Source organism: Ictidomys tridecemlineatus, chromosome 12 (genome assembly GCF_052094955.1).
Source record: "Ictidomys tridecemlineatus isolate mIctTri1 chromosome 12, mIctTri1.hap1, whole genome shotgun sequence".
Taxonomy (NCBI): domain Eukaryota; kingdom Metazoa; phylum Chordata; class Mammalia; order Rodentia; family Sciuridae; genus Ictidomys; species Ictidomys tridecemlineatus.
The window spans coordinates 87631701-87648118 of NC_135488.1; the positions used below are offsets into that span (position 1 = coordinate 87631701).

At 38.1% G+C, this 16418-nt stretch overlaps 1 protein-coding gene across 10 annotated transcripts in view; it reads right to left on the bottom strand.

The window, feature by feature from the left end:
• Mta3 (metastasis associated 1 family member 3) overlaps positions 1-16418 on the bottom strand; it is a 239745-nt gene that overhangs the window by 61847 nt on the left and 161480 nt on the right. For 9 of the 10 annotated variants that reach the window (XR_013429020.1, XR_013429019.1, XR_005727282.2 and 6 more), the window contains exons 13-16: positions 16262-16413; positions 14760-14982; positions 6913-6999; positions 3623-3769 (exon numbers count right to left, since the gene is read on the bottom strand). Coding sequence is in view for 7 of the 10 variants with exons in the window: in XM_078029293.1 (XP_077885419.1) it covers positions 3623-3769; positions 6913-6999; positions 14760-14982; positions 16262-16413 (609 nt within the window). In the remaining 3 variants the exon portion in view is untranslated. Of the gene's footprint in view, positions 1-3622; positions 3770-6912; positions 7000-14612; positions 14983-16261; positions 16414-16418 lie in introns of those variants that run through there. The other variant, XM_078029295.1, reaches the window with a different exon arrangement.

Below are 16418 nucleotides of genomic sequence, written 5' to 3' on the forward strand. Positions count from 1 at the left end.
TAGGCTTGAGAAGGTACGTGAGAATGACATCAGTCTGGTCATATTCAGGCTACATCAGGGCCTTTGAAGGGCCTTTACCAGATTCAGGTAAAAGTGACTTCCAGAAAGGCAATAGGAAGTTGTCTTTCAGCTGGGTGCAGTGGCCCATGCCTGTAATCCCAGTGATGAGAGGCTGAGGCAGGAGGATCACAAGTTTGAGGCCAGCCTCAGCAAATTAGCAAGTCCCTAAGCAACTTAATGAGACCTTGTCTCAAAAAAAAAAAAAAAAAAAAAAAAGCTGGGAATGTAGCTAGTTCAGTGGTAAAGCACCCCTGGGTTCAATCCCCAGTACCAAAAAAAAACAAAAAAAACTTTCTGTTAGCAGAAACCAAGAGGCTCCCATTATCAAGAATCTGAGCCTGGTGCAGTGATGCTCACCTGTAATACTAGCGACTTGGGAAGCTGAGGCAGGAAGAGGAGAAGGCACAAGCCACTGAGAAGGAAATAGGAAGTCCCATAATTGAGCGATCAAATAATTCAATAGAAGCAGGTTTCATTTCCAGGTAAATTAGTTCCATCAGAACCATGTTTGGAATGATCATCTGTCTGACATGCTGATAATTAAGTAGTGGTGCTAACTGATTCATTATTCCATCACAAAGGGCAAGGCTTTTGCATGAGTTTGCATCTATTTCAGTAGACACTGGTATTAACTATTCTATGAAAACTCATTACCAGCCAAATATTTTTCTAGTACTTTTTTTTTCAAATTTTATTTTTTCAGGTTGTAGATGGATACAATAACTTTATTTTATTTTATTTATTTATTTTTATTAGTTGTTGATGGACCTTTATTTTTATTTTATTTATTTTTATGTGATGCTGAGGATCGAATCCAGTGCCTCACAAATGCTAGGCAAGTACTCTACCACTGAGCCACAACCCCAGCCCCTCCAGTACTTTTGGGTTCATACTGGAAACTCAGGTTAGATAGAATCCTACATCCTGAGGAAATAAGAGGCAGACTAATTTCCCAAGGAAATGGTTCTTGAGGAATACACAAATGCAGGTATGTTCTAAAATGTGCATTTCCCCAGCTCTGTACCCCGTCTTCTGACCAGCTTCCTGAGGTTGGGACCAGAATTCTGAGAAATCTTTTCTTCCTATTCACATGGTTCCTGGTTGTGCTAGAGAGAGCCTGCAAGTCTGGAGGAAGAGGGAGGGGCCTGCTCCTCCTTGTTCCTCCCAACCACACCCCAAAGTAGCAAAGGCAGTGTGTGGAACGTGTGCTTGAACCAGCCTCATCACACTTCTGAGAGACACCCGCACTGGTGGTGGCCCAGTGCCTTCTTCTCAGGGCTTGGGTACCAGAGATTCATGGGTGCCCAGGGCTCTCCATGAGCTTCTAGGCTGTAAAAACCTCCACTTCCATTGCTGTTGTCAAGCCTAAGAATGGTGCTGTTTCCTATGCCCTGTCATGTTCTCTGTTTTGTCCTCCAATAACTTCCATATTGATTTCTTGTATTAAATTGGTTATTAAAATAACTTGTGCAGTTTCTTCTTCGCTGATTGTCAGAACATAAAATGGCATCCTTGAGAATCACGACTTCTTCTATAGCAGAAATAGAGTTGATTCTGAAATCAGTCATGTTTACGTGAGAACTCCAGACCATCTGAGTTGTACCCATTAACTCTAGAAATTTTAATTCACCTCTCTAGTTCTCATTTTCCTTAATCACTTTCCTTTGTACAATTAATATATGTTGAGCACCTACTAAGTGCCAGACACTGCACTAGGCACAGAATAATGGTATGCAAAACAAATTCCTTGACCTTCCAGAACTTCTTGTTGTGTGAGTCAAATGAGATAACGCATGTAAAAAAGCTAGCACAGTACAGGGCACGTTGTTATCAGCCTTCCTCTCCATACTGTGACAGCAGAGCAAAGACAAATGGGTCTTGAAGAAAATGGGTCTTCAGCTAATGAGAAACGTATCTTGCCCCAATTAGGGGGAAGTCTCAGTCAATATAATACCAGAGATTCATGGGTGCTCTGTCTATCCTCCCTGTTCAGAGCAAAGAAGCAACGACCATGCAGCAGCATTCATTCAGAGGGAAATGGGACAGATGGCCCTAGAGAGGGAACCCACAAGATGGCATTTTAAAAAAATTCCAAGGAGATAGGTACCTGTGATACTGGGCACCAGATACTGAGCTCCAATGCTGAAGGGAAACAGAAATGCAACACAAGCCTGGGACTAGGGTCCAGAATGGCCATGGGGTGAGCAGAGGAAGACACTAGAAAGCTATCACGCCAACAGCAGACATAACAAGTCTTTTTACTATAGAAGGGAAAATATGTACAAATGGTTTTTATATATTTTTTCTTCATCACACTTTATACTTTCTGCAGCAGGACAATATACCTAGAGAGACCAGGGTGGCTAATAGATGGAAAAGGAAGATTCCAGATTCTATTTAAGCCTGAATCCAAAGGCCCTAAGCCATGGGCAAGGAAAAGCTGGAAAGAAATCCAATCTCCACATTTTGACATATTTTTTTTTCCTCTGTCTAGACATTAGGCATATCAGGCAAAGATGGCCAATGTTCTCATTAGTATGAAATGCTCCTGCAAGACTGTTGTGTGGCCTAATGCTACATATCTACAACATATTGATATCTTTTAAGTGCAAATTAAACTCTTCACCCTCAATTTTTTACTCATTTTGACATGATTATGACCATCAGAAGTCATACTAAAGAAAAGTAACTATGAGAAATTATTAGTTCCATTTCATCTTCTTGCTCTAGGGCCTTGTTATAAGTAATTTACTGTCATAGAAGGAATTTAGAGTTCCATAAGGCATGAAAAGCCTATGGAGAGTTTTATTCACAAATAAATGTCAACGCTTAAATAAAAAAGACAGCTTCAAACTCCAGGACTATTGAGATGAACAACATATACTGCCTGGATGATTTATTGGTTATGTTTATAGTCCAAGTGTTAAGATAATTCAATTCCGCTTGAAGAGTCATTATATGGCCAAACCTAAGAGAAGTACTTTGAATAAGAGATGGTATTTCTTGGTTTTTCCATTTCAAACAAATTATTATTTCTGTATTTAGGACATTATCCAGGCAATTTCTTTCATGACTTGTAGCACTCTTGAGCAATTAAAAAAATTATAAGGTGAAAGAAGTAGAAAACGAATGCCAAATTCAAAATGATCCACAGAATATTGAAGAACCCCCAGAGAGCACTGCTGTCTCAAACATAAGGCAAAATAATCCCTTCTGCTCACAAAAACTTAAAGTGAACAGTGAGTGTGCATCACAGCAAGAACATTATTACCCAGCAGAAGTAACCTGCTAAATACAGACTTCTTCTCCAAACAAGGCTCCTAACAGATGTGAGCAAAAGGTACCTGCTGAGGAAATGGAGAAATTCACCTGGCATGCTGTCTGCACAGTAGCACATGGCAGTCTTCGCCCTTAATCTCCTACCACATACATTTGGATCGACCATGGAGTAGAATCTATTTGTGATACATTCTGGGACTTGATAGAAGACATACCCAGGTGGGCCATGGGAGAGGGGCCCCAGTCCATCAGAACAGCCCCTGGAGTTCCAGGGCTTACATACCGTCCAGGCCATTGTGATGACTGTAGTTTCTTTTCCCCAGAATGCTTAGAGACGTGTGATTCGGGGTAGTTAGCATCCGCTTGGTAGTTGGGGTTTGCAGGCTTGGTGTGGAACGAATAACATTAGGTTTCTTTGCAGGATGGATCTCTGACAGGAGAGAAAAGGTTTCTCAACTCAGAACATGGTATTAAAAATCTCTGTGTACACTTAGGCTGGCTAATGGGCACACATGTCATTTCTTAATGAGCTGAGAGTTGGCTCCTCATGAGCCAGCTGTGGACCTGCATAAGGAATCAGCTTCAAGTGATGTTGCCATGGCTTTGCTTATCAAGTAAGCCGCTTCTTCCTCTGCTGGCTGGAGCTCTGAGCCTCAGGTTGTGAATACAAACAAACAAAAAAGCCACTTCAGAAGGTCACTTGCAACATGAGATTTACTGTGGGAATAAAGCACTTGACTCTTCAAAGTATTCAAAATCAAAAATTATCTGCAGAAGTAGCCTCATGGGGGAAAAAAAAAACACAAAAAACCAAAAAACACCTGTGCTCTGTCAAACCAGGAATAAGCAGGCCCTGTGGTGTGTAAGCTTTCTGAAAAACAGGATTATTCCTCTGACTGTGCAACTGGAGTACAGGACCAGGGTCAATCACTCCCAGCCGAGAACATTTTGATAATGGATGAAATCTAAAACCAAAGTCCAAATACAATAGTCAAAAATAAGATGAAACCCTTTGACCAAGAAGGTTTGTTAGATCACAAACCTCTAACAAGCATGCAGCGCATGCATGTTTAAGTGAAATCCACTGGGAGCCACGCAGCCCGAAATCACTTTTACTTTTTGTAAATGGACAGAAAATTGCAATACTGTAGGAATTAGATTTAAGGACCTCAGTCTATTACTAATACCAGTACCTTCCTCCAAAGCCGAACCTGTTTACTGATCCTCAGGTTTATCACCCAGCAAGCCAACTATGTGAGAAGCACTCATCTTCTCACCTCCCACACAAGGGGAGGGCCAAGACAGCCTCATTTAATGAAATTTAGCAAGAGCCATTTGGATTGTTAGATCTTGGTCTAGTCAAAATCCTACGCTTGTCAAATTTAGAAATGATTTAAGTACTATGAAAAAAACAATGATTTTTTCCCCCAACATGGCATTGAAAGTTTGCCACCCTTATTCTTCACTATAACCTCTCTACACCATGCTCCATCCAGACCAGACGATCTGCTTCCCTCAACTTTCCAGGTCCTTGGACCCACTGAAGCCTTTATCTATCTGGTTCTCTTGGCCTCATGAGGAAATATAATACCTTTTCCTATTTTTCTTTCCAACTATTCAAATACTACATCTTTCAAGGCTATGACTGACTACTTCCTCAAGTACACTGCCCTAATGCTCATCAGAAATAACTACTCCTAGCCGGGCACAGTGGCACACATCTATAACCCCAGCTACTCCAGAGGCTGAGACAGGAGGATTGCAAGTTCAAAGCCAGTCTGGGCAACTTAGCAAGACCTTATCTCAAAATAAAAAGTAAGAAGGGCTGGAGATATAGCTCAGTGGTAAAATACTTGCCTGGCTCAACCCTAGGCTGGATTCCCAGTACTCCCCACCCCCCAAACACAGACAAAGAAAGAAAGAAAAAGAAAAGACGACCCTTCTTTCAAGAATGTAATGCATGTGAAAACCTATAATTTCCTAAGAGCATCTAATTCTTTGTTCTGTTGTTTTTATTGTGTCCTTTCCCCTCTAGACTAAAATTTTTAAGGGAAAGGTCTTATTTCTTGCTGTTTCCCAAATTATAAAATACGGAGTCTGGAACATAGAAAATATGCAGTAAGATGTCATGTAGGGTTGTGATTCAGTAAGTAAGGACAGAAGGGTTTTGGGCTCATCTGATAGGAACAGAAGCCAGTATGCCCTCAGGAGAAACACACAATTTCCCTTGGAAAAACTGACTACTATGCAATGTTACATTCTGGTGGTCGCTGTTTGAACAATCAGAAACTTTCTCCTTACAAGGTGGGAAGGGGCATCCAGGAGTCAGTCCTGCAAAGAGACACAGATGGCAACCTTCAAGGTACTGTCACCATTACGCAGGCCATGCCTGTAATAACCATTATGATATTCTGGGGAAATATCAAAGCAATTTCCCAGCCCTTGAGATATAAAACAAGAAATAAGGTGGTGGAATAACATCAAAAGTAGAACTGTGAACTTCTGAGTTTAAGGACATTCTGATGAGAACCGGGTAATATACCAAGTTCAAGGTTATACTTTGATTTTTAAAAGACTGGATATCTGAAATCTGAACATTTCTTAACTGTAAGACTGGACAGAGCAATAAAGTTCAATGCAACTCTGAGTATATACATTTCGCTTTTACTGAGAAAATGAAAAAGAAATATTAGAAACACAAAACATGCCATTCTTGCTATATGTGAAATTATTATTTTAGAAGTTATTTCTCTTAAAGCTTTGCAAAAAAAAAGGCTTTGCATAGTTATTTTTAAAAAGTATTCTTGTACTGTCACGTAAAACAAATTAGAATAACATTTTAAAAATTTAAAAATGAAAGGGAAAAAAGCATTCTTGTGTATTTCAACATGTAAATGAATCATAATCTTTGGAGATTTCTGAGTTAAATGGCACGATAAAAATCAGAAAGCAATAAAAACGTTTCCCTTTCAAATTAATCTTAATTGACACTTCAAAACTTATTTTATTTATGCATGCTGGGGATCAAAGCCAGGCCCTCTCACCTGCTAGGCAAGTACTCTACCACTGAGCTATATCCCAGGTCCCCATAAATAAACTGAAAAACTAATTTTTTGGGAGGTGGTGCTAGAGGCAGGGCTTCACACATGCTGGGTAAGACTATCAGTCAGCTATACATTCAACCCTTAAATATATTTTTTTCTAATATAGGTTAAAAATCAATTTGATTTTTTTAATAAAAGGAAAGTACACAATTCTATTTAAAGGATTAGAGATAGTCTAAGATTTAGAGATAGTCTTCATCCTCTAAGTAATAACTGAATAATTTTTTTATTTTTCTCTCCATGCACTTATATATTTAATGATTCTTTTTGAAAAATAAACATATCCAGGTATGTGTGGGTTAGTAATACAAATTGAAGATTCTAAACCAAACTTACCTATACATATGAAGATATCCAATTTCACCTATTTGAAAGGCTTGGGTTGAGTTTAGGTACACATTGAGAATGGCTGAATATCTTTAACATATAGAAATTGTTTTTTGAGTTTTTCCTGCCAGAAAATACTCACCTAAATACCCGATGATACATGCCAAAGGTTTCCTAGTGCTTTTGCTTTTCAGTGGACTTCCAGATAGTTCGGCATGTCTGTCTGCATCTGAGGAAAGAAAGAAACATGGAGACAACCAATGAGGCAGATTTCTCTACCTACACCACACACAGTGCAGAAATAAAAAGTGCAAGTGGAAAACAGAGCAAAATACCCATCCGATTCCTGTAAAATTTCCTTCTGGGTTTGAGAAAAAACCATTCCTAGTTCTGTATCCCAATACTAAATCAAGGATTTATGTGGAGAACACTCACTTTAAAGCCTCATGTAAGTGCAGTTAATATACACCTTACACATGTGCACACACACACACCTAAAAAACAATGGAAATATGCTTTCATTGTAGCCATGACATTTCTGAATTACAGTAACAAAATCCCCATCGGACAAGACGGAACCAGGCCTATATAGAATCAACCTGGATTGGGCCAAGGACAACTGACAAAGGCACTCCTCACTCTTGGACATAGATGGAGTGGGTCCCAACAAAGGAGTCTTAACCTAATGTGACAAAACTCAATGCCATCGGACGAAAGCCTGGCGATGGAAACGACAAGCCATTTGGCCCTATCACTGGTTCTCTATCCCTCGTGTCCTAATATGATGTCATTTGTGTTACCTGTATGCAGAGTTTTTATCCAATAGTCAGAACAGTAAGCTACTGTGAGGGTGGATATTAGCTCATAAAAGATTCCATCTACTATTCTTGAACTATGTCATAAGATATTTCAGACCCAGAAAAATAAAGCTTACAACACAAACACTGCAGTTTTAATTAGCTGTCATTAGATGGAAGAGTAGATGTGGAACACAGCTGCACCATGTCAAAGGGATGATTTTTGAGGGACAAAATAAAATGTGTACTGAGACTTTTTTAAACTCACAGATGTCATCATAAAGCAGGAGTAGCTTTGGCCAGTGTTGTTTTATGTTCATGCCTTTTCCCCATCTTCACATATTTAACAGAATTGTCCTACAGACTTTCTGATTCTACTGGAAAATTTTTCCTTTTACAAAATGAGTCCACTTTTCTGGGCATACATACAGAAGTTTTCTTTGACACCCACAGGGTACACAAATGTACAATTGAATCTGAAATCTCAAATAATTTAAAATGAAAATGAACTTTGTCACGAGCTCTAACCCCTCTTCACCAAGAAAAATCTTCTGAAAACTGTTAAACAGAAGGTGGGAAAATAACATTTGGAAAAAAAACAAACATTAAAATAGACAAAGCACATACTGCAGAGGGCCTTAAGCACCAGGAAACTAACTTGTGCCCCCAAGCACTGGCTAATTATTAGGCACCCACAGACAACTATAAATGATCCAATTTCCTTTCCTCCTACACAGTTGATTCCCTTTGGGAAAACAAATCAATACGCTAAGAACCTGTTGTTGAATAATAACGGAGACATCGGCAGAAATATAAGCATATTTTAGAGGTGTAATCTAGTTAAACATCAGGAAACGATTCAAACTCTATAAGGATCAAACACTGTCAAATCACAGAGCCACAATACTACACAATTCTTAATATCAATTGGCTCACATAAAATTATATTTGGGAAAGGGAAAAGGTGAAAATATTCTTTCTTCTCTATTAATAAAATAAAGCTTGAGTGAATCATCTTAGTTATTTGTTCAATATCTTGGACAAAGGCAATCACTGTATTAACTAGTATTAACTTTGCTCTTTATTCCAGTCTGTAAGACCCAAAGGAAAACTGTCACATGGCTGCAGTTGATGGTCACTGATGGATATTACCTTGGCAAGAATCAACAAAGCCACTGAAGGGGTCATCAACACAATACCAAAAATATTTCATTTTGTACTATACTAATTTGTAGATAGGACCAATTATGTAATGTTCCAAGTGAAAATGTATATTACAGGGCATCACTCTTATAGAGACCAAAGCTCTTTAGAAGGATCCATGTTTCATTAATCTTCACTATATTTTAAAGAAAGTAGTTGGTGGAGAGAATTATCAGTCTCAGTTACCCAGAAACTAGAAGGTGCTAACATGACCTAGTCTATTTAATAGTGAGGAACCTCCCTCAGGAAAGAAATCTAAAGGTATCTAATCCACACTGGTAGAATCCTGGTCTGCAAAGATGAGGCCAAATTTGGTGCCACTTGGTAGTCAGTCCTTGCTCCCAAGTTCCTCACTTATCTCTATTTAATCAGAGAGAAGCATTAAAAGTGCACAAAGCAAGCAACCAGAGAAATGCCCAAAGAACCCTGAGGAGCCAGGCATGGTGGTGCATGCCTGCAATCCCAACAACTCCAGAGGCTGACGCAAGAGGATGCAAGTTCAAGGCCAGTCTCAGCAATTTAGTGATGCCCTAAGCAACTTCAAAAGATCCTGTCTCAAAATTTCCATAAAAAGGGTGGGGATATAGTTCAGTAGTACAGTGCCTTGAATTCAATTCCAGGTACCAAAACAAGCAAATAAAAAATCCTGAGGGAATCAAAATCTGCCCAGACAGGGAGAGCATCCATCTCACTCAAGTTACTTGACTGGATGTATCTCTTTAACCTCCTACAAGATGATCTATATTTCCTTGAGATAAATGTGGAAGAACAGTCACTTTTATTGTAACTTACAGCTGTGTTCATGCAATGATTTGAAAATATGGGGGGGGGACAATGAGACAGAAAATCTGCACTAAGTTAAAATGCACAAAAACATCTGCATGAGCTTTCCACATCTAGTAGGATTTGCTTATAGAAGTATAAAGGCATTTCTAACAAGACACAACACAGGTACTATAAATGTTTTTTATAAACTATATTTAAAAAATATTTAGCAAATACATTTTTGAGTGTGTGTGTGTGTGTGTGTGTGTGTGAATGTGGTTCTGGGGATTTGAACCAGGGCATTCTAACACTGAGATATATACCCCAGGCCCCCACCCCCTCTTTTTTTTTAAGACAGGGCCTCCTTGAGTTGCTGAGGTTGGCCTTGCTGGGATTACAGGTGGGCACCATCATGCCTGGCTGGCAAATACAACATGAACAAGGTCAAAGACAAAAATGAGGGAAGTATTTATATCACATATCACAGACCAAGAGCTGTTAGATACAAAATTTCCAAAAGTCTGGAAGGCTTCTAACAGAAAACAGACCAGAATAAAAACAGCTGACAGAAAACACAAGATTTCAAATAAATATGATGATTTCTATCTCATTTAAAATGAAAAATGTAATCTAATGTCAGTTATGCTTTACCTACCAATTAGTTAAGGCTTTGAAGATGGACAACATTGCTGGCAAGATTCTAGAGAAACAGGCATTGTCCAGATGGGATGTAAACTGAAGGTTTTCTGAGGGCACTTGGGTCACAACTATCAAAATTAAAAAGTGCATGTTCCATGATCCAGGTTTTCATTTAGGATTCTACCTCATAAAACACTATAAACATGTTTTGTTTGTTTGTTTGGTGCCAGGAATTGAACCCAAGGCCTCAAGAGCATGCTAAATATTGGGCTCTATCACTAAGCTACAATCCTACAACCTGTCTCAACACATGCCCATTTTAATCATCAATGTGAAATCATATCTGTATAAGGACACTGATTCCAACATCATACCAGAAAATATTGGGAATATGATTTTTTTTTAACAGGGAACTAGTTAAATTGAAGTATGACAAAATAACTAAGCAGCAGGCAAAAAAAAAAAAAAAAGGAAGTAGCTCTTCATATATTAAGAAAGCAAGGCACAGAACAGTAAAACTATAGAGAAACAAAGAATAGACCTATGTGGATTCTTACAGATGTATGGAATATCTCTGGATACTCAAGATGATAAACGTTACCTCTGAAGAGAGTCAATCAGGAATGACAGAGGTGATTAGATTTATAACCACTTTTGTACCTTTAAAAAAATGTAAAGTACTAAAATAAGTAAACCAAAACTCTACTGATGTTCCAGAGCTTAACATTTAAAAGTCTCTCTATATAACTGCTAATAGTAACTTCTGCTGAGAAATCTCTAGGAAAACTTGTATCTAATTAATTTTTCATGAAATGGGGTCTTGGGATACTTTCCAAAGTTGTATTCCTGTCTTCAAACAGAAAAATGGCTCTCAGTGACTCCAAAAATCACTTGACACTGGGGAGTATTGCTGCCATGAAAGGCTGGTGTTGATTCAGAAGCACTTTATTACCTATGCAAACTGCCAAGGTGACTGGCAAATCATCAGGACCTATTTTTCTAGCAATGTTAGTTTCATTGACAGAATTCTAACACACCTACTACTCAAGGTCAGTGTGAGGATCCTGAATCTCAAAGAGTGATAATCCTGTGCTCATCTGGTGTTTGAGAGACTGTGCATCACGGACAGTCACCTGGTAACTCTGAAGGAAGGTTTAGTAGTAATAACAAAGGAGAAACACCATTCTTTTTTTTAAATGGAGGGAAAGAGCATCACAAGGGGAAGAGACAGGATGTCTAAACTTGATATTGTGTTACTACCTGTGCTAGTTGGGTGCAAACCCTGTCAAGGACATGGTACTTTATTTTAGGTCTTCTAATCCATCCTTAATAAGCACTATCTGCATGGTAGACTTGACTTAGGCATTTTACTAATACTAGAATCTTTGGTATGAACTTACATATTCCTACACGAAAGTGTATTATATTATTAAAACAAGTGTTTATATATTTGGAAAAATCAGTTTTAAAAATAATTTTTTCATGTTTGTTTATTTTTCTTTTTGAGACAGGGTTTCACTAAGTTGCTTAGGCTGGCCTCGACTCACAATCCTCCTGTCTTGGCCTCCTAAGTCATTGGGATCACAGGCATGCACCATCATGCCCAGCTCACATGTTTAATCTTAAACATTTGTTGATCTTACCATATACTTCAGTTCCTAAGAAAAAATTTCTTTGGTAGGAAACATTTCTATAGTACCAATTGGAAGCATTTAAAAGGAAGAACACTGTAAATCTGTTTCCCACCCCTTTCTCTTAGTGTTCGTTTCCCTTCCCATAGACATCACTACCTTTGTATTCTGGGGATTGAACAGAGGAGTGCTTTACTACTGAGCTACAACCCCAACCCTTTTTATTTTGAGTAAGGGTCTTGTTAAGTTGCTTATGGCCTAAGTTGCTGAGGCTGGCCTGAAACTTGGATCCTCCTGCCTCAGCCTCCTGAGTCACTGGGATAAAAGGTGTGTGCCACCACACCCAGTTTACACATTGCTACTTCTTGCTGATTCCCTTTTTTCCATACTATATGCCTTAGTACAAGCTTCTTAATGAAAATGAAGCCAAAAAGTGTTCCCGTAATCAACTGAAAAAATTTCCTCTAAGGCCAGGCATGTTGGTGAATGCCTGTAATCCCTACAACTTGGAAGGCAGAGGCAGAGCACCCCTGGGTTTGATCCCTAGTACTAATTTGATCCCAAATAGGGATGACCTTAGAAGTCATAACTGAGACCCCGATCTCCCTGATCTACTTGAGTTTCTCTCCTTAGCTTGCTGCTTCACTCTTACAGGTTGTCACTCTACAGACTCTGGCTATGACACTGGTTATAATGTTGCTCCCAAGGAAAGAAAAGATCAAAGGGATCAATTTCTACTGTGCTTATAAATAAGGAGTCTCAAGTTCACAAACTATTTTCTTTTTTCAACATGATGATCAATTATTCTAAAATGTATTAATTAGAACTCCTGATCAATATTTTCAGAATTACCAACTCCCACTCAAACTCAAAGTACATTTATACTGCATCTCAGTGATCCTTAACCTTTTTGGGGAAAAGTTTACTGGGGGGGAAGACTATTCATTTCAGGGGACCACAGACTTGGTTGCTGGTAGACATCAGGTTATTAACATCTAATCTTCTAACAAACTAAGATCAAGGGATCTGGTGAAGAGCTTATAATCATGTACTATAGGAAGGTAAAAGATAATTTAAGAATCAATTAGATGCAAGGAAAATAATTCATTAGTTGCTTGTCTGAAAAGAAAATAACTGATGGCTGCTGAAACACTAATTTTAAATCTTAAAGTAAAACTGATTATGTTAAGAGTGACTAAGCTAAATACAAAATAGTATATGTTCTTTAAAAAGAAATTTGATTTGCAAGTTTCTTTTTCTTTAAATCTCACCAAAACAAATGATTTTTCTTTTACTATTATTTTCTGTAGAAATGAAATGCAGGTAACTTAATTGTGATCCTTTTTTAGCAGCATGGCCCTTTAATCAAAGAGAAAAAAAAATAGAATGGGGTGACAGAAAAGCAGACTTGATTCCAGAATAATCAGAATAAAGACAATGTGTAAATTAACTGAAAATTAACAAAGAGCCAGGGGGAAAAGCAGCTTTCTGAGCAGCCAATTTAGTTGGTGATGGTTTCTTTTCCATTCATAGGAACAAAGATGATATAGAATCCCAGCCAATTTTAATGGAAGAATTTCATTCATTTTTTTCCAAAGGTTTGAACTATTCTCTTTATTTAAGAAATTATATATAAATATATCTGCTTTAAATTAACTGAACAGTTTGGACAAATATATTTATTCTCCAGTTCCTTAAAATGGGGAAGAAAGTGATAACATGAGTCCATGAACTCCGACATGTTAGGGCAACACTGACACTGCAGCCAACTTCCCTTCTTTACAAAGCACTTTTCTTCATCTTACAGAGCTTTTATCTTTAAGTTTAAAGCCTTTCAACTTCCAAGTTTCTACTGAACATTATTGTTAGAAACAAAAAATATTTTTTCGGTCATCATTCCTGTCACGAACATCCTCCTTAAAGTGGAACATCTTATAATGAGATTTCTTATTTCACATATAAAAGCATTTGAACGTCTTAAGACTTTCTGTTAATCCAGACAAGGGTTTTCTCATCCTTTAGGGAAAGAAAACTGCTCCAGGAGGAGTGTGGCCACAGAGCTAACACACAAATTATGTACATGTTTTCAGATACATGATAGTAGCAGAACAATCCACAATTCACTGATACATAGGACTTTGGTTCTAACAAAAAAAATGAAACATAAGCAAGACTGAATATGTTGAAAATGAGCAATGAATCATGTAAATGTTATGTGGTAATATGATATGATTATGAAATGGAAACCAAATCAGACAAATAAGACTGTTCAACCAAAAATTTAGAGGCTACGTACGTTGTAAAAACTAAATGTGCACTTTCAGAAAATTCACCCAAAAATGATTTTATAATTTATTTATAATTTGCTAAACCTTCTAGTAAATACAGCATTTGTTATGAAGCACTATAAATTTCCATAACATTGTATGATTTGCAAAAGCTTCTTGGGAAAATGAGAGGTTTACAAAGACATACAATTTCTAATGATTATAAATTAATTTTATTTAAGCCTAATGAATCCACATAAGACAGGACTGTGCTGTCTCAAATAGGGAGCTTCATTATAACACCATCCTCAGGGGTTATTTGCAGTACTACCTAAGAAGTAAAAGTGCTTCAGTAAGGGCTCTTTCAGCAATTCCATCACAAAACCCCACTGGATAGGGTCATCTCCCAATCTTCTGCTGAGCGCTACTCTGATAAAGATTTACAGAGATTTTCCTCCTAGGTTGGCATGATACAAATGGCAGCAGACAAAAACAATGTTTTAAAAAACAAAACAAAACAAAACAAAAAAACAAATAAAAGGCTGTACACAGAACTTATGTTTATTGCAAACAAAAGAAAGGGAAAGGGGAGGGAGGGGGAGAGGGAGAGGTAGAGGGAGAGAGAAAGGAAGAGAAAATGGTCAGAAAAGCACAACATATAAGGTTAAGAATTTAAAAACGTCTTACATTCTGCCCTAATGGCAGCATAATTAATAGCAACAAACGGCCGTCTTGCTGCCTGCCGCAACCGTAGGGTATTTTTGCAGACCTGACGCGCAAACTTTGTGAAATATGTAGTATGAAGGAAGAAAGCTTGGCGGGTCTTCACTGCAGACTTTGGACTCCCAGTGTTTCGGACAGGCATCCCCTGCATAGCCTGCCGGGACAGGTGACTTCTAACTCGGGGGTCCTGCAAAATCAGAAACCAATGAACATTTAAAGGATAGAACTTGTCAAAACACATTACCACCTGCATCATGCTCAAAGAAAAGCCTGAAATTCAAATCATCCTCTGATGCATCTATAACTTAGGACCCTGCCCCTAAAAGAAAGACTTTAAAAATCGAGCATTCTGGAGAAGAAGGCAGGGAGTACAGATTAGAAATACTGAAGTACTGCAAGAAATCAAACGAATGCTTAGAAGTGGGTCAGCAAGGCGAGAACTGTACTTGTGCAGAAGGGTGCACCCCCAGAGGGAACCTGGCCAGCAGACCATACCTGGAAGGGCAGTTGGCCAGTTTTATTCCTAACGAAGCTCTCTCTCTTTCGCTCTGATAGGAAGAGTTCAAGGGTACAATCTACAAGATTAGCCAATTTAAAATTGGCAAGGACATAAAAAAGCGCTACAGTTGTGACTGGATACCTTTTAGGGGAATTTAAAAATGGCTCTATTCTGACCACATGGTTTCCTAACTTAAGATGGCTCCACTATACATGTGACATTTAAGTTACAGTAAACACGTCTGTTTTGTGTTACAGGTTTAATTTTGATAGAAAACATAAATCTTATGATATAGAAGGGAACTGGGTGGAGAGTATAACACAAACAATCCCAAATTGCATACATAATAGTAAGGAGATTGTCAATGAGATCACTGGATTTTTTAATATGGAGTCTTGATATCCCATCAGCAATGAAAAAGAACAGTTTCCCTCTGGCAGACATAGGTGCCTGACATCATTAATCTCTGAGGATTTTATCAAAATCATATTCAATTACTATTCCCTTCAAGATTGCGTCCAAGAACTTCTTGTCCCTCCACAACAGCTAGGGGCATAGAAAATGTTTAATTTGTGTTTATTATTTAGTCTAATAAGACATTTTCAAAAGTAGTCAAAGGTTACAAACTATTTTTAAAAAGCAATTAAAACAAACAATTTGTAAGCTCTCTATTTATGTCAACACCTCCCACACACATTATTCTTTTTTCTGAGTATCTCCCAAGTCTAATATTTTGAATACCTGAAAACATTTGATTTTTCCCTGCTCCTCTCTCCACACCCACTCTGAATACCTTGGTGCTATGTTTAGCTATAAAAACAGCTTTACTCATCTTTAAATTATCCTATACTGTGTTTCCATTATATTGCTAGTACAGTATAGGATAATTTAAATTCCCAAGGAATGAGCTCATTATTGAAAATTATGAATGACACACTTCAGTACTAAAAGCCTACAGCTCACATACCTCTGAAGTTGGACTGGGAGATAACTTTTCTTCTTCTGACTGGGTGGGCATTTTCAGGCCTCCATATTTTTTCCAATACAGCCAACAAGTTGCACATAATCTACACTGCATATTGGGTGGGCCCCAAGAATACCACTGGTGAGACTGTGTAGCTGCA